At 36.7% G+C, this 23,639-nt stretch overlaps 1 protein-coding gene across 3 annotated transcripts in view; it reads right to left on the bottom strand.

Moving 5' to 3' along the window:
• KLHL4 (kelch like family member 4) overlaps positions 1-23,639 on the bottom strand; it is a 95,050-nt gene that overhangs the window by 36,093 nt on the left and 35,318 nt on the right. The window contains exon 2 of one of the 3 annotated variants that reach the window (XM_056359862.1): positions 10,578-10,977. The exons of 1 other annotated variant lie outside the window; for it this stretch is intronic. In XM_056359862.1, coding sequence (XP_056215837.1) covers positions 10,578-10,615 — 38 coding nt within the window. In that variant the 5' untranslated portion in view covers positions 10,616-10,977. Of the gene's footprint in view, positions 1-10,577; positions 11,015-23,639 lie in introns of those variants that run through there. One more of the 3 variants, XM_056359860.1, reaches the window with a different exon arrangement.

Genomic DNA, 23,639 nt, shown 5'->3' with positions numbered 1-23,639 from the left:
ACATGCCATTGCCCAAACTATACGCAAGATCTCTAAAACTGAGAGACTGAAATAATGCAAAATTTGAAAAAGTAATTATTTTTCAATAACTCAAGTCCTGTGTTTTCTAAGTTAGTTGAGATGTTGCTCTTTGAAAAAGAGAAGAAAAGGCAGCGCACATTTTCATGCTCTGGGTCCGGCCCCCTGCCTGCTCAGCAAAGGCAGGCATGTCTCTAGCTGTGGCAGAGGGCAGCTGCCTTCCAGGCTCTCTCCTGCCTGGGCACTGACGAGATACAGGGGCAATGCAGAGGATGCTGTGGCGCTAAAGCCTGCGTGGAGCAGGTTATATGATATGATTTGGCAAGTCGCATCTGCCCCAGGGTCAAATGGTTGGCCAGAAGTAGTGTCACCAGAGCTGGTCGTCTTGTATTTTCACTACGTATATGGTAAAGGCAAATAGATGACTGTCTAAAACGGGAACTTAAATACATCAAAATCTATGGTTTTAATGTTTTAACAAATATCCTCAGTCTGGCGACAGAGATTTTTTAATTGCAAAGCTTTTATCACCGTGGTCATGGCAGAAACGAAAAGAACTAACTTCCACCAAAGACGTACAACGTGCCTAAGAAAAATGGCACAGACATGTTTGTCTGCATGTGTGTGTATGTGCTTCTCTATTCCCTCACAGTCTGAAGCATTCTGAAATGGTATGACATGGAGACGCAGAGCTTTCCTGAGCATCTGTGCTAAATGAACACTGTAAAAGAGGTTTCCCTAGCAACACAAACCATATGTAATAGCTTAAAATAGCTTTTCTCCAACTCCTAGGATTTCTTAGTGGTTTGCTCACAATTTCCATTTAAATCTAGGTATATTTGCCCAGTTCAAAAAGGTTCTTCATTTTCTCAACTTCTATTAAAATGTACAGGCTTTGAAAATGCTCATTTCTTGCAAGAATGCCTCCCTTCCCTTGACTTCTAATTTATCAGGTAAACTGAAGCATAGCCAATCGTGACAGTGGCTGTCCACTTTATCAAATGTATTCCCTTTGTTTGGTGTACAAAATATTGTACTGTAAGTATATTGGTGGTCTCTACTGCTTATTGTAATGGGAAACTTCTAGTTAAAGCAGTAGACTTTGATTTTTGTGATATTATTATAATGAGAAGATAAACCATGCAACTATATAGTATAATGCATCAATCATAACGTACTTGTATTCCACTTTGCATTTTAATAGCAATTTGCAGGCAAATTCTGACACTTGAAAACACTCATCAGTTCTTACTGTGGCCTTAGGAAAATAGGTACCAAATGTTATCTTAACCAGGAATAAACTGTGACAAGAGGCTAAGTAATTTCTCTGAGTTTATATAAGAAGCAAGCAACAAATTGAAGACATAACCCATGGGTATTGATTTCCAGATCCTAATACAACTAGTCATAAAGTCATACATTTAAAAAGTTAGAAGCAGGCTGACAGGTCTTGAAATTGATTACATCAAATGTTAGTATACAGGTAAGATATCTAGAATCTTGTCAAAAAAATTTCAAAATATGTATAGCAAACCTGAAGAATAAACCAGGTATCACACATTGCTTTCCTTTCCAATAAATATATTTGTTTATCCTAAATGGGTTTTAGTTGAGAAAACTACAAAGCAAACTTTTATTCCTCTTCATGTATCCATATATATATACATTCATAAATAAGGCAGCCTCATCCAACTGTAGCACACAGCATGAGAGTACAGCACCTATTTCCTGATAAAACATTTCTAGGCTGTAGTCATTTAGATACCATATCATATATTTCAACCTCAAATGTAGTAATGGCTACAAGGTAGGGTCCTTGAAATACTTTTAGTTGTCCTTCTTGTGACCTGTGAGCAGCAGACTTCTCGTGAAGTATCCTGACTTATTGGATCGAATGGAAACAGTTACTAGAATGAAGGGAAAGATGTTTTACGCTAATAATTATTGAATGGGTAGACTTGTTGCAAAGAGCCAGGCTCTAAGGTCTTGTTCTATCTGTTTTAACTAGCTTTGAGTTGAGTTTTGACTATTAAGCATTTGCTTGGAAAAGGAGGGGAGGGGGCGGACTGGGAGAAGATTTGCTGTCAGCTGTGTGGGAAGCTCTCGTGCCAGGGTAGCTGACGACAGTCACTGAGGTAGAGTCTGATTTCACAGAGGAAATTTTCTTTTAGCTTTGGTTTAGAGATTATGTTTTAAGTCTATGTCCTATACTTACCTTAAGCTCTTTCTGTGAATCCCAACAGTGCTTCAGCTTCATTTTGGTGTTCATTTAGCCTGCATGCCTATAGGTCTGCCATACCCAAGCTATATTCTTATACTTATCATTGGATGTAATCATTCTCTAAATATAGTAACATTTTATTCTAGCAGAATGAAAGGAGCTAAATTAAATTTGTATATATTGGGCTACCTTAGCTGTTTGACTATAACAAACAAATCACATTACTTCTTTAAAAGTGAAAGATTTTAGTAATATTCTTCATTACGGTATTTCAAATAGTTCAAAGCAAACAATTCAGCCACAAAACAACAATGAAAATAAATGGTACATTTCTTAGAGAATACTGTCTAGCTATAACTTTCAAATCAAGCAAACTCTCTCTCCCCCCTTCCCAAGAATGCTCCAACAATCGTACGATTCCCTGTTGATCGTACAATTGCATAAGCTCAGTATGGCTGTAAAAACTGCTCTGCGTCAGTTGCATGTGTTTAATCATCTCCTTAACTTTTTCTGGGGACATTAAGAAGTGATTTTAAGAACAGTAATAACTCTTTAAAAAGTAATTTAACAGCTGTCTTTGCTAAGAGCGAGCTGTATGGAGTGGAAATGAGAAGATAATTGAATCATAAAGAAATTGTTTTGAAATGAATAGAATTGTCCTAGTTTCTTAAATTACTATTAAATGACATTTTTTTCCTTTGCCAGTAATAATTCATCTTTGAAAGCTATACATTTCAAATGTAGGCCTGTGAAATATTATGTGGTTTTAGTAAATCATATTATTTCTCATTATCGCTTTTATGGTGGGGGGTGGGTGGACAGGGTTATACTTGGTGGGGGGTGGGTGGACAGGGTTATACTTGGACATCCAGAGGTCCTTTTCAGCTTAAATTATTCTGTGATTCTATTTATGTAGCTATGAAAAAAAAATCTTATGCATAAATAGCCACTCCTTCCACAGGCTAAATATAAAATTATTTTCAAAATACAAACCTACTTCATTTTTTAATAACTGTTTCAACCAATTTTAATTTCACATGCTATATGCTTTTTCAGGTTCCTCATAAGATGTCTTAATGGAAAAAGCATGAATAAAATCTGCTGATGATGCCTTTGAGACATATTGACTTTAATTCCTGTACCAAGAGCTCTTGTGTGAGGCAACAGCATTTGTTTAGTCAGAATGACTTCTTTGGTCACTGCTCATTACATTCACACATGGCCTAAAAAAGTCGTATCCCTCCTTGTGAATTATCTACTTCTGGGAAAAGGCAATTCTCCTTAGATTTTAATCCTGCATTAGATGCCACTTACTATAACTTCACAAGTTTTCTAGACTTAGCAAACATGAGATACCAAAGGAAAATTTTCTTGGTTACTCTCACCTATCATTTTCCATACAGTCATGAGTGAATTGCTGTAAAATGCTATTAAAATTCAGTTTAACGTCACTAATTATCTCATGTGCTACATGTGCCTTTGCTCAGTTCGTAAGTACAACTAATCTCTGGTAGCAGATGCAGCGTCTCAGGGATGGCAATGGGGTGCTCCCCAGCCATCGTTGCCTAGAACATCGCCCTCAATCCCCTGCTGCAAACTGCGCTTCCACTGCACTAAAGCATTGAAAGGCCACATGAGCTTTCAAGCATCACTTCTGAGAGGAGATCAGCTACAGTATCTTAATAAGCCATTTCAAATGTCTCCAGCTTCAAATCCATATTTTGACCTTTATTTAAAGGTCATCTTTAGAAGACAATTGGTTTTTGCTTGTCCCTGAGGTAGCAGTGAAGCATTTTGGTTATCCACAGCAGACTGGCATAAAATCATCTTTTTAAAATACACTACTGAAGTATATATTGTTGTAAGTATTAAAGAAACCGTAAAATTCTCTACCAGACAGAAACATAATTTCTTCTCCTAGCTCTAGCTTCTTGCAAAATTCTCAGTGTAAAAGTAATACTATTTTTGAACACTTAGAAATGAAAAAGAATACAAAGAGTTAGCAAGAATTTGTCAAGCATAGGATGTCAAAACAAATTTCAGTCCTTCATTGAGAGGTTGCAGAAGGTATTATGGAGAACAGAAAAGAAGTAGTTGGCATTTGAATCTTGGACGTGAGAATATTTTTTGTTACAGTCTCATATCAGATAGTACTAAGTTCAACCTGAACTACTGTTTGAAGTAAACCATTATGAAATGGGTGCAAAACTGGTTTGATACCATTTAAAGGAATTATCGGTCGTTCACTGATAAATAGGAAGCTAAATCAAACTGGGTTCCTAAGGAACTTTGCACTGAACTTTCCACTATGACTTTTCATAAATTTTCTGAAGTATTTGAAGAGAGGAGGAAATAAAGAAAAAGCTTTGCTAGGAACTTTATTACAATTAAAGATCAGGCTGATCCGAGAAGAGCTGCAGTTATATTGGAGCATAGGATCAAAACTGAATATTAAATCAGTAAATTGGAGACATTATCTGTTAAACATAAGATGGAATTTATTTGTGCAAAGTACTATATTTAGGAACAAATGACTGGAAAAATGTACAGATGGTTAGGGAACAGGTCCTTGGTACAGGGTCAGGAGATTCACATGAATCACAAGCTGGGCATTGAGGAACAGCACCATGTTGTTGAAAAAAAAAGAACACCGAGCAGGATAGTCCAGCATATTTTTAGTCAGAATGATATGTAAGTAATCCTGCCCTCTACACTAGAATTGTCAGGCTTTAACCAGAACATACTCAGATCTGACCACAGTACTGCAAGTACGGACAGACATGCTGGAGAAAGTCAGGAGAGCAATGAAAATTAGTTGTCTAGCATTGGACTTCTGAAAAAGAGACTGCAAGAATTGCATCTTTTAGACTTACAGAAGTTTTCAAATATAAATGAGTGCTGTAAAGAAGAATAGTGTGGGAATAAGAAGAATAAGGGGAGTAATATGCTATCTATATCCATAGGGGAAAGATCAAGGAAATAATGAGCTTAAATTGCGCTACAGGTAACCAAGGAAGCACCTAAATACAGTTGATCCAACTTTGTCAAAGAAGGACTGGCATGCCATATGACTTGATGTCCAGTGTTCTTTATTATGTTTGTAAACCTTTTATTTGTTAATGTTAAGATTTTTTAAAGCTTTTTTTCAAAATGTTGGAGGTTTAGTGAAAATTAAATTGGAACAGTTATGTTTTCATTTAAAAATAAAGGCTGATGCTATGTGAGATTAGGAATAATAATTTCTGAACTTTTACCTTAGGCATCAGAGATGGTGCATTAAACTGAATTCTTACTCATGAGGGGAAAATAGTGTCACAATGTACCACTCTGAAAGCAGCGCTTCATCATGTTCTCTGCAAAGGATACAGCGTAGCCCTTCCATTTACTGAATGCATTGTCAGTCATTCTCATGAATCAGTGGTAGGATTCTGCTTATTTGGATACCCAGAACTGTACCCTTAATGCAAAAAACGCTCCCTGACTGGTTTGACTAGTGATTTCATAAAGTAATTTATATGCTTTATTTTCACCAGAAAGTTTATCACATTTTCTTCTTTGGAAATGATCTTTTGTTTTGAAAAATTAAGCAGACATCACTTCAGTGAGTATCTGTTGCAAACTTCAGAGGATGTGATGAATGTAATGGCTGTCCTCAAAAAGTGCTAAGCAGAAGGAAACATGACAGCATGTGTCCTTGATCTGTGCCACATTAGCCAACCAAAAAAATGGCATCATATGTGCAAGAAATTGGGGTCAGGCACCGCACACTGATTTATTCATTTCCACCTGTTTCATATCTCCTGGGATACTGCAACCATTAAAGGGGTATTTTTTTCCTTGTGGTACCTGTATTTCACACTGGAATGTGAACCAAGGCTGTTATGTGCTACCAGAAATAAAAACAGAATTCCAGGAAAAACCCTCATATAGGAGATAATATCTGAAATAGTTATGTATATGTATATGCGTATATATTTATGTCAGAGACAGTAAGGGAAATGGTCTGTCAGCTATTTCCATATGGCTGACAAAAAAAAAAAAAAAAAGATAATCAGAAGAGTTTTCTTGTCTTAAGATGAACTATCAAAATAACTGAACATCATAAACTGTTGCTACAGAAAATTGCCTCAGTTAGGAGGATAATCCTCACAGATATGTTTCCATGTACATCAGTACCAACTGTTTGAATTATGACATCAAAAGATTCTATTAAAATTAATTAGAAGTGTATTTTTTCTCATATGGGAAATTAGAAAGCACATATCTTTAGCAAAACTAAGGTTTGTCAGCCAAACTAGAGTTTGTCAGCAATTTTTCAGCCATATAATTAAAACAATGCGTAAGAGAAAAATGATAAATGGAGTTACATTCAGCATTGAAATATAACTGCCTTTGGTCAACGAGGAAAAGAGGTACACGCATATTTTACCAGCACACATGGTCTTCAATAGTATATTATAGAATCATAACATATCTCCTAATAAACATGCATAAATTGATCTGGAAATATAGCATAATGTTAATAAATACTAGGCATAGGGCTCGTATTGAAAGGTCAATACAGTCATGCCAGTGAGTCTAAATGTTATCAAGGGAAGTCATCAAGGTAATTCAAGATCATAGATCCTTCTTATTAGGAGGTACCTGTGCTTTTTCTGTTTATGTGTGCACAAGTGTGTGTTCACACGTTGCACACAAGAGCAAAGTTTTTTGTCAACTGCCAAACAAAATCTAGCAAATCTCCAAGGTTTTGCTGATGTCTCTGGACCATTGCCAGATCACTTTCTTTGAAGGAAATGGAACTGCTTCAAGGTCTGCCTGATGGAGGACCCTGAACCTCAAAAGATTCCAGACAGTTAGAGGAGATCATAGGCGATCATCAGGTAGCTAAAGTCTGCAAAAATACACAACCATGCCTTCTGAACCAGAAGCAATTCGCAGTTTATTTACCATGCATTGTCTTGGAACTCATTTAAGCTCCTACTTACTTTAAGCCAAACCTAAAATCTTTGAAGGCTTTTGCTCTTCATTTGCTCGGCACACTGATTTAGATTTCTGACATTGCCAGTAATGCCATAAAATTATATAGTGGGAAAAAGAATGTACAAACAAACAAAATCGCTTGGTATTTATGCAGGTTTTAGCTATTTTCTCTGTTTTTCACCTGTGAAAAGGTCCCAGCCCTCATTCAAGGAGGATGGTCAGAATCAGACTAAGTCAGTGAAACATGTGTCGTCCACTGCTCAGCCTTTTTCAAAACTATGGACGCAGCTTCTATAAGCATTTTATAACAGGTCAAGGCCCGTCATTTTAGATGCTTCTAGAAGACTGTTTGGTACCTGTTGAGTATGTTCCCTTAGCCACACTGGATGAGACAGTCCCCAGGCACGGTGGGAGGCTTGACTTAACCTTGTGCCAATAAGCAATGTATTTGTCTGTTTTGCACGTAGCAGTTATGTTTGGCCACATCTTAACTGGCTACTGTTACTACAAAACTAATGAGTGTTGGTCATTTAAGCCCTTGTTTACTTTGTCATGTGTTACAGGACATCATTCAGGAGCAAACTTGTAGGCCAGAAGGGCTCCTTTAGGTCTTGCACTATTTAAAGTACAGGAGTACCAAACAAGATTGAAGAAAGCAGAAACAAGTGTATTGATGATAGTATATTCAGAATGGAACTGTTGTTTGGAACTTTCTTGTTTAGCTTCCTCCTCAATGAACAAGCCTTATTTTCATCAAACCCCGGGGTGCTCTGTGTGTATCACTGAAAGCGTTAAGTCCTGAGGTTTCTAGAAAAAGACATCTCAAGTTTTTTTGGGAAAACTAATATTGTTTTCACGTTTCTAAAGTTTTTTTGTAGGAAGCACTAAGGTGCTAGTAGGAATTGTTTTCATAGTCTGCTCAAGACTCTATTCTACCCTCTTCCACTATTTCCAGTGTCCAAGGGACAGGTAGCAGTGCCCTGCTTTAGAGCCCAGCTGCAAGCGGGACCTCTACAGGCACAGATGCACTCACTGGATTAGGGGCAACACTCTGAAGGTGTCATTTCTTTTACAGAATAAAAGGTTCATTTGTATGAGATTCTTTGGTGTCCCCAGGTAAGACTGTGAATGAGCATATGGCTGCAATAATTGTATAGTTTGTTATGCAGCGGCTGTAATGGTGTAAGGAAGTGGACTCTGGGGATGTTGCAAATGCCTGATTTTCAGATGTGTTAATTACTAGCAGATCCCATTGATTACAATTGATTGTGAATATTTAGAACTTCCAAACAAAAATGAGGCCCAAAATGACTTTAAAAGATTATTTGAAATGTTTAAGATTAGGTATTCTGAAGACATGAAAATACATCCAGCAACTAGCTATAGATAGATATTGATATAAGGCTGCTTCTCTTTATTTCTTCTTCTCAATATTTCGTTTCTACTCAGTCAATTAGCATATTAATTCATGTGGCCTGTGCTGGATGCTATAGGGCAAGAGAACAGTGATTTCCTTAATTATTTCTGTTGGTACATATTTAAGAAAATGGAGATATGTGAAGGTGTCTTTAAAAATTTATTTTATTTTATTGAAATAAAATTTTGATTATAGAGAAACTAATAGTCATAAATCATTTTCTAAACAATTTCTAAGAAATTCAGCCTTTTAAGGCATTAAGATAGGTTTTAACCTCAACATGCATAAAAAGCCTTTACTGATAACTTTACAGAAAATGCATTTATTTGAATACAATATTTTATAAAATATATGCATTTCCATTTATAAGATATGCGCATACGCAAAACTTCTAAAAGCTGTACATTTAAACAGCTCATGAGTAGAACTTAAATCTGAATGAATTTGAAGGCACTAAACATCATGAGGTCTTAGCAGAAAGTTTATATGTAGCTGGAGAAAATGTCATATCTTATTTTAGAAGACAGTGTCTTATTACCTTCCAAACTGAATTGATTACGCTTTTTTTACCACCTTCTTCACCCGATAGAGAATCCTGTTTTGATTATTCAGTGTTCCTTGTTTTCTTCGAATGAAATGGACTTTATTTCTAAGGTGTGCCTAAAATTACTTTATCCCCCCTCCCCACCCCCCAGGAAATTTGTACTGTCATTTAAAATGTTATACTAAGAGTCTGCTTCTTACACATTACAAACCAATACACCAGTAAACATACAGAACTACCACATTCATACCTCACTGATTTTATTGTGTGATAATTTTATGCAGTACATATTGACTACTAGTACTGTTCTCAAAATGACATTTTGAAATACATCTTTCTGTTTAGCCTGCAGATGTTCCCTACACCAGATGTATAACTTGAAGAATAATAACTGCTAAAAATACACAAACTGTCAGCTTTAGTTTTACTGGGAGAAACTATAACTTCAAGTAAGATAGATTTGTTTTTAAATACAATGTAAGAAACCTAAATTATTCCCAAAGACTAATGGCAATCTCAACAAATGGTGCAAATAATCACATTATAAATGCATAATTTGAGTCCAAGGTGGGGTAAAGGTAAGGCAAAATTGTTGCTGTATGAACTAATAACACTGAAATCAGTCTTGAGAAAAAAAAAAACAACAACAAAACCCACAAACAAAACCCCATAACAAAATTAAAAAGCTTGCTTGGTCAAATAAGTGGTATTAACATTTTCTTCTGGGTATTAACACCTTAAAAATAGCTCTTTCATTGTGCTTATATCTTTAAGGTCTCATAGCTGTAATGTTTTTTCGGCTGACCTTGCAGAAAGTATTTTTCTTAGTATACTAAAGAAACTGTGAAAGTGATTCCAAACAAACCTTTTTAAAAAAGCAAGTAATGATGCTTCCTTTCCACTTAGTTCAAGGTTAATTATACTTGTCAAGAAGGCAGTAAAAATAAGCAGTGAGAAATTTGACAGCTCGATGGCAACCACACAGACTGTGCACCTCCAGCTGTTCCCATTTGTCAAAGTTGCACCCATTGATAAAGTCAGAATGAGGACAATATTTTAGAAGGCTCATTTTTTCATTGCATTTCAACATAATAAATCAAGACAAAAAAATTAATATGCTGTAAATTGTAATAGAGAAAATCTGACCAACTGACAGATTTTATTTTTATGGAATAGTTATGTATCTTAAGCAAAGATCAAAATTTCATGACAATGTTCCTGTTCATTTTTTAAATGTGAATGTGTTCCTATTCATTTGAGTGTGGGTGTGTACCTATATAAAGTGAGACTAACGCAGTCAGGAACATTGGTTAAAAAAAAAAAAAAGAAGACAGTTTTAGTGATTAACTTGTATAGAAGTAGGGCTTTCTAAGTGCAGACTTTAAAACTCCTACCTCTCTGCAGATTCATCTGAATTTTCTTCTGTGATCATCTGCAACTCCTGTGTGTTTTTACTTGAATCTTCTTTGACACAGTTTTCCTCTGAGCTTGTTTTGGAAATATCTTCATTTGATCGAAGCTGTTCTATGAGATTTTGTTGATGCCAGGTTTGAATAGATCGGTGGTGCACTGGGGTCGGACCTGGCACGGGTGCCAGTATATTGTGGTGGACAGGACTGCTGTTTTTCTTCAGCCCATTTCTGTCCCGAGAGTGGTTCTTCAACCTGTTCTGAACCGGTGTCCCTCTGTGCTCATATCCTTCCTGCTGATGGCAGCCCCCCGTGCCTGTGGAGCCTTGCGAGGGGTGACTGAACCACCTCCAGCGGAGCCTCAGGATCTGCTTCACATCAAACTCTTTCTTTCCAGATACGGACATTTTTTTCAGGAAAGGAAAAAAAAAAAAAAAAAAAAAAAAAAGACAAAAGCCTATTCTTTTAGAAAGGAAATAGATTCTTTGTTATCTCTTGTGTTTCAACTCCTCTTCTTAAGAAAAGACAACAAAAGAACAAATACCGGTAGCTCTCTCCCTCTCTCTTCTGATTAATATACTGCAAGCTCTTCAAGCCGATGCTAAGCTGCTGCTAACTGTATAGGTGGGAATCCATACTGACAGGATGATGAGGTCAGACCTTAAACAAGTAAATCAGCTTAGCACAGGAAAGCAGCAACCATAACACTACCCAGCTGCTAGGCTTACACACTCACAGCACTATAGCACAGCTCTCTAATATATAACCGAGCCTCACATGATCCTAAGGGATCCGAAGCTGCAAGTTAAGATGCAGGAAAGCACATACAAATAAAGTGACAAGACTTTCTATCTCACGAGGTTTTCCATCAAGCCTGCTAACAAGCAATGCTGCATTTCACAGAAGATTTACAGAGAATTCTTTTACAGTTGTCTTACGGAGATTTTTGGTAACGATTCACTGTGAAACTATCCTGCAGTTCGTGTGTTTCCTTAAGCTGTTTGCATTTGTTTATCTTGCTGTGTAAAATTCCTACAAATGGCCTCAGTGTGGTAGCACTTACCTAAAGGAAAGAGGCAGCATTAGAATACACTGTGCAGAACTGTATGTATTTTCTCACCTACAGATAAATTTCTTGATATAATTACAGGAGTATGAGAACAGAGGGAGGAAGCTCATGAAAATCAGAGATGTGCTCCCTGAACGACTGTATCTGTGGAAAACACAGTGTTTCCTGGCTAAGTGCCTGTGTAAACACCCTCTGCCATCCTGCTCTTAATTTCTCACGGATGGTGAAATGAGTGGGGGTTGGGGTTTTTTTTCATTTTTTTTAGAAAACACCTTTCTTTTGATAGTGTACACTGTAACATGTTTTCAACAAATTTAATAGATTAAATATATCCAATGCCATCCATTCATTAATAGGCAGGATCATGAGAACTGTTCCCTGTGTGCTTTGATACAATGTACACAGAATGTTTTCGTGTGCAAATTGAAAATAATCAAGGACTGGATTATTTTTTCTTATGTTATATTCTGCACAGTTTGCTACTGATGATCTATACAAGATCATGTAAGCATTGTGCAGAAATAAAAAAGGCTGTAACACAGAGTCAGTAAAACAGGATTCACAACTATATGAGGGTACCCCTTTCCAATACATCTTACATCTCCTCTTCAGACCTTCCCATTTTAACCTCCTTTTTCTCTCTCTGTATTGTCATTTTTTCTTCTTTTTTTCCTAAACTCTACTGATGGGATGTTGAATCTTCAAATACTAAAGCCTGCTTTGCTTTTTTTTTTTTTTTTTTTGTTTGGCTGCATACAATGCAAACAGAGAAATAATGAAGTACAGTTTCGAAAAGAAAAAGCAAAATGAGGGGACAGGACTGAGAAATCATCCACCTTCATACTGGGCTGTCAAGCTCCTGTCCTGTTCCTGGTATTCAAGCAAATGATATGCAGTATCATGGACTGGATGTATGTGAGAGAAATTACAGGACAAGTGAAGAGCAGTAAAATAGTTGAAAGGTATTATACTATTTAGATACATAGAGGGACAGAAAAGACCGTACAAAGAAAACCTATGAGGAATGGCTGGAAAAGGCAGAAAGGAAGGAGCTGAGGAAAGATATTTGACAGACCTAGCCAATGCATGTTTATTGCTATATAGAGCATTGAGGCTGAGCTATGGCAATAAAATGTACATTAGTATGTGGCTTTGATAGTAGGATAAATGTCTATGACAGACAGAAAAGAAAAACTTGGTTGCAGGTAAAGAGCCTTTTCTTATAGGAAAAAATAAAGTATTAGTGGGAGCTAAAATGCAAGCCCCAGCAAGCCTTACTGCAGTGCTTTGGCGTAATTGCTCCTGTCGCTGACCTTGGTCCTCTGCTACAGGCTACTGTTCTTGCAGCAGTTGTTGGAACCTGTGTGTGCCCTGGCTGCTTCAGTTAAAAGTCACGCGTGACATCCAGCAAAGGCTGCCTTATGCTCAGGCACCAGGCTCAGGGTCCCAGCAGCTCTGCTGCAAGAACCACCCTGCTCTGCCGCTGCCCTTCCCAGTGCTGGGATTTACACAAGAGCAAAGACTGCCACACTGTCATGCATGGCCATCCCAAATCAGTGCAGCTTCCCTATAAAAGTAATACTCTGTTTAGCAGTGCTTCATTAAGATGGATTGGATTCTGTAATATTTACTTGAGAATGAAATAGAAGAAGGATTGCTGTGTTAGAATATCAGGCTGTTAAGTGTTCTTAAAGGAACATATTTTTAAAAGACTTCATTTTCTGTGTTATTGGAATGGGTAGAAACTAGAAAACTTGTTCAACTTCTAAGACGTTATATTAAGAAGAGGTATATAAAGGCCTGTTTGTAATTTTAATACAGGGTTTCAATTTAAGCTTGTTGAGAATATAGGCTAATAAAGAAGTTGCTCCCAAATTTCAGAAATTTGTAGGGAATGAATGAATAAATGAAAATGCTGGCCATTGACTTCTGGACATACAGTAACCTCTCTTACTCAGTGTAAGACGTTTTCACACCTAAATGATGAAGCATTTATAACAATCTGACATTTTCTGCAGAGCCAAATATTTCAGATATTTTTTCTTGCATTACAGCTATGTAATATTTAATTTAATGTTTCTTCACTTTTCCATTTCAGTCTGCATGCCTATGGGTGTTACTCTTTTCAATGTCATAAAAGTAATAAGACTTAGTGGTATCTATATATATATTCCTCAGGATTGCCTACATGGCAGTCTGAGGTCTAATTTAAGGAGGTATATCTCTACATACCAAGTTAATAAAATAATTTATATAAAATCTTGTAAAGGTGGACAGAGAACATGGCTTCTTGCTACTATCTTAATCAGGTCATTGAGCTATCTCAGCAGCTCTGTCAGCTCCTCTTGGCAACATCTCTGATACATTTATTTTTTTTTTACCATGTTCATATTTTTTTATCATGTCACAAAGCTTCTGTTGGTTTGCTTTCCTTAAATCTCTTTTGCAGAAGTCATCCTTTACTCCAAGCTATCATCAAAAGCATATTCCTTGAATTTTACTTGAACTGTGCAAACAGTACTTCTGTTTGTGAATTACTCTGTTTCCTACTAACTCAGTACAGGTTTTCACAGTGTATCTAGCTAAAATTAAAACAGTAAAACTGGACATTTGCTGAAGAGACTGCCTTGCTCAAGAAATCAGCTTGAGTCAGCACAGAATATGTTTCAGGTAGCGCATAAGTAGATTATTTTTCACACAGCTTGTTACCATTCTAGCTAAAATTTCAATTTGCTGTACTAGGGCAGTGTAAGTGATTTGATAATCCAAAACTTCAGGCCTGAAATGATTAGAAGCAGGTGTGTGGCATAAAGCTGCACCTTGTTTATACATATATATGCCACATACCTGCTTATAATCATTTAGATCTATCTTCTGGTGGGAAAACTAAGATTCCTTGAAATTGAACACAGTGTGTTTACTTCTTGACAATTCCTTTATAAATCTCTAACACGTTTTTCAGTGTATCTCTGGCTGGGTTCAAACATCTAAATGTGAAAAGATATTATTTTTCTGTTATTACCATTCCAATGTAATATGTTTGGTGTCATTTAGAAAAATATCCACCATGGAAACTTCTCCCCCCCCCCCCCCCCCCCCCCCCCCCCGCCATGGTTGTAAATTTCCAAAGAACAGAATTTTCTAGAGCTACAGAGCTACAGCAAGTCTATCCAGGGCCATCAAGAAGGTCAGGCAGCTGGAACATGACGGATGAGGGAAGACTGCTAGAATATGATTTGTGCAGCCTTCTGAAGACAAAGCTCGGGGCCGCTTATTGCTGCCCTCAGGCCCCTAGTGGGAGCACGCAGAGAAGGCAAAGCCGGGCTGTTTGAGAGGTGCTGGTGACAGGCCTAGAGGCAACAGGCATGTGTTGGTAGATGGGGAAATCTGATCAAATATAAGGAAAACTTGCTGCTCATAAGGGTGATCAAGCAGGTGGGAAGAAGCTGCCAAGAGATGCTGTGACATCTCTTTCCTCACAGAAAGTGAGATGGCAAAAGGACTTGGTGCTGTGAAACTGCTGTGACTGGACTGGCTGTGAGCACGTGGTTGGACTAGATGAGCTCCAGAGGTCCCTTCCTACCTGTTATCCTCTGCCTGTGTGACATGCCAGGGAGTCTTTGAGATGTTTGTGTAATGAGTAGAGCCAAGTAAAAATAATGTGGTTGTCAGTTATGAAAAAGAGATACATTTCTAGAAACCTTAACTCCTGTTTGGTAGCAAAACAGCTCGGTATCACTGCCTGCAGTTGGGGAGGGTATCTAATTGCTCATCCCACGGGAGGCTTGCTGGTACTCTGAGGAAAAAAGAAGCCTCTAGTCTCTGAAAAACCTCCATTTGATTCAATGGGTATGAGCTTTTGAGGAAGATCTTTGATCAGATTAGGAAATTGCACTAAATATGATGGCAGGCAGGCATCTAGAGGGAAATCTGGCATTATTTTAAAAGGTTTTTATAAACTTGTTGAACTACTAGATAATCTGAAAGGTCTTAATAGTAAGAGTCTAAATAGATGTTTATAATAATATTAAGATTACAAGTGTAAATACCTATACAATATTTGAATTAGCAAATGATAAAATTACTTTTGTCATAAACTACTCGTAAGAAGAAATTGAGAATTTTCTTTCCATCATAAACCATGTTTAAAATAGGCTTCAAAAATTGCTTTTAGCTACAGCTGCTGCCCATGTTCATCTGCCAGCAAAACACTTTACAGTAAGGAGTTTTCTAATACATTTCAAAAGGTCTGGATTTTCTAGTTAATAACTTAGTAATAATTTTTGAGAATTTAAGCAAGTGGAATATATTCAGGCAGTAACATAATGTTTATTCTCCTCTCAAAAGAGACATAGCAAATGATTTCTTATTCTTTTTCTGTTTGCCCTGAGCCGTTCGTTCAGTCCATGTATGAAAAGCCTATTAGAAAAATCTCTGTTCCCACAAGCCTCGCAAGGAATAATAAAAAGGAATCATCTAACTTTCTCGTAGAATAATTCAAGAAAGATACAATTTGCAGACTCTGAAACCAGGAGTATTGCAAGGGATAGGTTACTAGCAAGTGCTAAGGAAGTAGATCTTTGCTGGATGTGAAGCAGACCAGAAAAAGCAGATTTTTTTTATTAGATAAAAGTCAAGCATAGCTTTGGACCAGAGGTCTTCAATGCCAAGCTCACTGACCCAAATAGGACAAATCTGCATATGCTGAGTGAGACAATCAAAAAAGCAAGCTAAGCACAGAAGGTTAAGAATGGTTCCTCATATTTTTCAAGATATTTGGTGTCTACTCTGACATTACATTCTTTAGAAAGACAAGTTAATACAAGCTCATACCAATACTGTATACTCTACAGTGCTTGCATTTAGAGAAAACATCATAGTAAGATTTACATATGTACAGATTTTTGATAACTAAAGTCCTATGAAAAAAAGCTGTACGTTCTCTACCCAAACACTGTATTCTACAGGGTCTTCATAGTTTGTGTACTCAGCCTATGTACTCGCATATGAGGCCAGATAAAAAGAAGAAGTTGAATGTTTTTATTACACTGTTTTGAAAATATTCAAGAGAATTCCCATTAGTCCATCCTTTGTAAAAGAGATGTTCCAGGAAACATCTGCATAGCACAGCACCAACATTAACAGAAGTCAAAGTTAAATGGAAAATAACAAGACAAAACCCAAAACAAATAGCTATATTTAAAATCTGCAGGAGAGTTCAACTTTTTTTTAAAAGAAAACTTTGAATCCCAGCAAATGCAACTCAGCTTAAGACAATCAGTTGCTTTAGATACTTCCTACTAAAGGAGGCAGTAGGGTTGATCTACTTAAGAGAAAGTGTTGACACATTTAAATGCAATTGCTTCCTCAAATAACTGGAAACTGTACTACAGATTGCAACCCACCTACAAAGCTGTATGCCAAAACTGGAAAAAATTACAGCATTTCTACAAGATCCAAGGAAAAAGAATGTGAGAAGTAAGCCTGGTATAAATAAGTCTGATTAAGATCTTGCTAAACAGGAAGAACACTGTCACTCTCAAAATGAAACCAGAATATTAGAGTGAAATAGCAAATAGCCACTTCACAGCCAACTGGGAAGGATGTGAACAAGGACTTGAAAGTGATGATACTAGTGCAGCAAAAGTAAGCTCAAACACATGACTTTAAAAGAAACTCCTGTCACAGGTCAAGAACAAGATATAAAAAAGTGGAAAAACTACGGATAGATGCAAAGGAGTATTAAAAATATTTCATACTGATTTTTATAATATTTAGTAAAATTTGAGATGTTTTTTCTTGATTTTTCTAAATGTCGTTCCCAAGAAAAGCCAATTGTAACATTATTTATCACCTACTGGTAGAATCAGGAACAAAAATACAACACTGTAAGATGGAAGAGGTAGAAAAAGTTAATAATGGTTATGAACTTATTGAGAGTGTGGAAAGTAGCCTTTTATCGTATTTGTTCTTCTGCTGTATACAAGAATATCATATCAGTTGCCAAAGCTAATGAACCTTTTCAGTCCCCCAAAATATATGGTTTTTGCTGCCAGGGACTAAGGTAAATGAGAGAGAAAAGATAAATGCCAACAGATTTGAATAATGAAGAAAGGTGGCAAAGGGTTAGGGCCAGAATTTTCCAAAATAATTACTGATTCTGGATGCCTTATTTGAGAGATCTCAGAAACAGGAACATAGCATTTTCCAAAGCACTATTTAAGTGGTATTGTGTTGAACAGTTAAATATACTGTTCAGTTTAGACAATCTTTTCTAACTTTTATCTTTTCCCTGAAGGTTTACAACAGACCAGATGACCTCCAGAGGTCTCTTCCAACCTAATCTATTCTGTGATTCTCACCCTGTCCAGCACTAAGAGGGAAAATGGTACTGTAAATGTGCTGCCAGTTTGCAGCATCCATCTTTTTAATCTGCAGGTATGTGGTACAGCTGTAACACAGCCCTTCTGCACACTTGCATCCCTTCTGCCGGAGCAGTGACTGTTCTAAATCTCTGCCAGCTGGTATGAGAGTTTGGAACGAGGTATGCTGCGGGCGGTTTTCCTCAGCTCCTTCCCTGGCTACTTAAGAAGTCTGCAGACTTTCTTGATACAGCGTGTGTATAAACTCATGGAATTTTTATGAAGAGAAATTATACAGAACTACTACTCTTACAGAAAATCTGCTCCTTATGAAAAGTAACACTTCCAACTATCAAGAAGGACTAGCAGAACCAGCAAAAGGCAATCTGTAGTGCTGCATGTACAAATGGTGCTTTGCACACTATCATATGTAGAGTAGAAAGCTCATAGGTGCATTTTGACTTTCTAAGAGCCCATTTCTAAGAATGCATTTCTCCAGGTGGGTTAGACAAGAAACTTTTGTCTTAAAATAACTTTAAGTATACTCAAGATGAAAAAATCCTTACGAAATTTCCAAGGTGAAATTTGAAACTTAATACTGGTTTGCTTTTCAGGGATAGAACTAAATTTCTGGGATATGTTTTGTTCTGCACATCTCAGAAACAGCTGTTTTACTGTATGACATTATAAAAATTCCTATTGCTCTGTTTTTGACTTTTACTAATAAGTATGAGCAAAACTCCATAGTCTGCAGATACTAGCCTTAATTATTTAAGAGTATTGTTTGTCTGACTGGATAGGTCTCTGCTTCGAAGTTCTGACAGATTTTAAAATAAATTATGTTGTTAAATTAATCTTGTTGAACGAAAATATGTATGACCTAAAATTGGGAAAACTATTCAAAATGAAATATCTTCTATGCAAAATCAAAACAATTGAATACAGAACTAATCATTGTATTTGTAACAGGAAAAAACCCAACACCTTAAACTGGACTTCCAAAAAGAAAGAGAAGACATGCAGGGAAAATATTTCTTTACAATGTTTCCTACTGCCAACGAGTAGGGTCATTTACCAACGGAGAACACAGTATAAAAAGACATTATGACAGAGATGCTGTTACAAATCAATAGGAAACTTGGATATAAACATGACATGCACCGTTTATGGCTTTAACATCAACAACATACTAATCAGTCACTTCACAGACAGTCAATATAAACTATATAGATTAAAACTAATGTTTACAGTGTTACTGTATCCTAAGCAAGCTCCTAAATTAAGTAAGAGTGGGATCTTGACAATCAAGTTTTTTTGTTATTAGCATAAAGCTGTTAAGTAACTGTGTGATACGCTATGATGTAACCATATAGCTACTGCAAATAATGTAAGGATAATCTCTCAAGGAACTGAGGAGGTAGTAGAAGCCATCATCAGTAAGCCAAGTTCAGTTCAGGAGTGATATAGTGACATAGTTTCTCTTCTTTTTGGGCAGAGGGTTCAATAAAAGTATTCTATATTATTCTAATATAATCCATTTCATAGGTGTAGTAGATAATAAATATATCACATCAAGGATTATAAATCCTTTGTCACAAAAGATTTCAAGCAAGTAGCTTTATTCATTTGAACTTCTCACTAGTTACTACCTGTTTCAGTGTAACTTCTAGCATTAGTCTACTAGTAATTGCCTAGTGTAAGAACTCAGTGTCTTGAAAGTTCATCTTTTAAGCTACAGCACTTGTTTTGCACCTAATATTTCTTATTCCAAACATTACCACAAGTTTGACCTGTTTAATGCAGTTTGTGTAAGATGCCTTGTTGCCCCTGTTGACATCTAAAATAAACCAAATAAAACCAGCCCTCCCTGCTACTTAGTAGTTAATGACAACCCATAAAAGAAATGTGTTGACATCACTAAACTCTCCATATAGCATGCCACATCTTTGTAGTGTGAGGGGACAGCAAGCTTTTGTTTTCAGCACAACTGATTATTTTATATTTAATTGTTTTTGGGAAACTGCACAAAGTACTTGGAAAAATGTCTTGAGTTTTAGAAATGCAGGAAACAGCCCTTTTCCCTTGTTAACCCCAAGTAGCACACAGATGTCACACGTCCTAGGAATAAGTGCAGAGTTGAATCCTAATGCGTCTACCGTGGAGTCAGGAAACGTCTGTTGATTTTTGGTTTTGTTTTTTTGGGGTGGGTGGTTGTTTGTTTCTTTGTTTTTTTATTTTGTATTTTATTGGTTTTGTTTATTCTTGAAGTATTCTACTAGTTCAAGTACTCCAGAACAAATAATATTTGTTCTTCTGTCACTGGCCCTTAATTACCTTCTGCAAGAGTATTTTCGGTAGAGTTTGAAGTAAGCAAATCCTTTCTATTGTAAGAAAATAGATCTGAACAAGTCATGGGCAAAATGCATGAATGAACTAGTTAGTCCCATATTGCATTACCCTTGAACATTCGGTAGGCAGCTATGATCTAAATATAGTTTGTCTTCATTGCTGTTCATGTAAAATGTTGTTCCTTAGGGGGAAAAATATACTAACGAAGCAATTGGAAATTGAGGCATATACTGTGAAAATCAAACTGTTGCTGTATGTTTTGATTCCATTTTACTTAGATGACATTGTCCTTTCTGATGGTAGTGTTTCCAATTTACAAAAGAAATTATTAGAAATAGAAACTGAAGTAAATGCAAGTACATCTGCATTGTTTCAGTAGATACTATCAGCTTAACTCTACACTGCTTCCTATGTGAATTGGCATAAACTATTTTCTTTTACTAATCATTTGAATCAAAAAGGAAAACAATTACCCACAAAACATGATTGTGAAGACATGGTGCTGAGAGCTATGAAGATACTCAAAACAACACCATAGTTATTATGTAAACCTATAATAGGCTGTATCACAGAAAAGCATATCTTTACCTTTTTCTGCAATAGCGTCACAGAATAATTCTGTTTGGAAGGGAACTCAGGAGCTTTCTAGCCCAACCTTCTGATCAACACAGGGCAAGGTACGAGGTCAGAGCAGGTTACTCAAGCTTTTATATGCTTTCATTTTGAAAACCTCTAGGATGGAGACCAGAACAATTCTGGGAAACCGATTCCAGTGTCCTAATAGTAAACAAGTTTTTCTTATAACTGGTCTGAGCCTGCCTTGTTTTAATTTATGCCCACTGACTGTTACCTTTCCTCCTGCTAACATGTTCTGTGAAGGACCTGGCTCAGCCCTCTTGATGACCTTCCTGTAGGCACTGCGAGGCTGCTGAAACTGTGTCTTCTGCAGACTGAACAAGCCCTGTTCCCTCAGACTTTAATCTTTGGGTGAGTGCTTCAGCTCCTAACCATCTTGGTGACCCTCTGGTGAACTCACTTCAGTTTATCAGTATCTTTCTTGTGCTGTTGGGAAGGGAGTGTGCAAACTTGGCAGTATTCCGTATGTGGTCTAATGAGTGCTGAGTAAAAGATGACTACTACTTACCTAGTAAGTAGTAGCACAGTAGATGGAACCATTTATTACATGTAACAAACATGTTGAAACCAGCATTGATTCTTAGCATGTGATGACATCTATTCCATAACTGTAAAACAATGATGATAGTTATGTTCATGTAGAAAATACCTAAATTTTCTTCTTATTTACTGATAATAACAACCCTTATTTGTCCACCAATTGTTATCATTGGCTATTAAAGAGTATGGAAAAGATCTGGCATACTCTCAACAAAACCTCGTATTTAGATTGGACACTTGTCAGTATAGGGCTGTATCATATGCCATCTCAAAGCCATGACAGAATAAAGGTTTATTCCCAAGGTCAGCCTTCTCTGGTAAGTTTTTGAATGTGAGACTTGCTCATTGTCCCTTAAAAACTAATAAATGAAGAAATGCTGTCTTTAATTCCAAGATAGGAGGTCTTCAAGGCAGTTGTACTTCTGTGCAGTGTAGGATGTAATGAACCTTACATGTATTTGGTTTTTAGTCCCACAAATTTCTTCTGAAACTCATGAAAGGCATTGTATACATCAATAAAAAATGCTTAGAATGCATGGCCATGCATGTCCTCTGAAGCATTGACATCAGAGGTTACAAAGCTTTTTGATTATTCATGCAAAAATGACCTGACTTGGAGCAGGTGTTTGAGAGGTCCAAGGTAGTCACTTCCAGTCTGTCTCCCTTAATGACTTCTCTAACCTCCAGCACACATATTGATCCGAACATAGACACATACTCAAGTTCACACAAGCTGGCTTGCTGTACCTACAAGTGTGGAACAAGGTATTCTGGTATACCATCTGGTTTGCCTTCAGATTAACACAGGGAAGCATGGCATTTTTTTAAAAGGCAAGTAATTTTGAGGCTGTTACTGTTGAGTTTTTGTAGCTTAATAATCCATCAACCTTTTCTACCTTCAGTTTCCATCCCAGTTGACATCAGATTTCCTACCAATTTTCCCAGATGTCTGATCTCTCCTTGGTGATGCCATAAGAATGCAAGGGACAGAATACTTTTTTAAAATCATATGATTATAAACATCACAGTCAAAGCTCATCTGAAGTGCTGTAAACAGATATTGCCAGCAAACTGTCTCCCAGCATCCCAACACTATCGTTTTGGCCATGTCACCTGTAAAAGCACACAATAACTCAATTTATACTTTGACAAAAAGCCATAGAGATCCACATCTCACTACTATTGTTGTTCAGCCTGGATCTAGCTATTCTCAGCTGCCAAGACGCCTTGAGGCTGAACTTTTACTCTGTGATGCTAGCCCAGAATATAAAAATACAAACCCATATTTAAACCATTCAAGTACTATCTTTCTCATGCAAAAATCTTTGGTTCAATCATGTTTGCAATTTTTAGAATAGATAGGCTCCGCATGTATATTTTGGTTTGCAAGAAATTTTTAGTAATGTTTTCATATTTTTCTGGGGAAAAAACATAGATGTTGTACATATGACTACTGCATTATAAGATTAAAATCAACGAACCGATAGTAAAATACAGTATGGTTTATCTTCACATATATTTATTAATAATAAAAAGGTACTAAAAACATAGTGGTCAAATTTTCAAGTGATAGCACATTTCAGGGAGAGAATAACAGGAAACCTCCAGAAAGCACAGATTACTGAATATAACATACAGTATTCTGAGGCAAAGCCTATTAATGACAGATTCCCAAAGGAAGAGAGAAATACAGCCTGCTGAAAGAGAAACAGAAGCCAGCACATTAAGTCTGATTATTTAGCATAAAATCGTTGAAAAATCCAGTTACAGGCTAGGACAGGGGTGTGATGGAGAATAGCATCTCTTGGTTCAGTGTAGATTAGACTGTCTTTAATTTTTTTCAAAGCCTTGTCAATAGTCTTATTTGATCCAGTCCTATATCTCTTAATCTTAAACACAAATTTTGCTGTGACTTGTGCCATGCCAGACATCAATGACGTGAGAAGATTATCTGTAGGTATAACAATCCAAGTTTCTGTGCTAAAAGCTGCAGACGAGGAGTCCTTATGACAAAAGCTTTAATTCCATTTTAAGTTTCCAGCTCAGTTTTAGTTGAGATGCAGATAGTCTATCCTCCATACCTGGAAGACA

This window comes from Falco biarmicus, chromosome 14 (assembly GCF_023638135.1).
Source record: "Falco biarmicus isolate bFalBia1 chromosome 14, bFalBia1.pri, whole genome shotgun sequence".
NCBI classification, from domain to species: domain Eukaryota; kingdom Metazoa; phylum Chordata; class Aves; order Falconiformes; family Falconidae; genus Falco; species Falco biarmicus.
The sequence above is the reverse complement of the archived record's forward strand: the minus strand, read 5'-3'. Positions and strand labels throughout refer to the sequence as shown.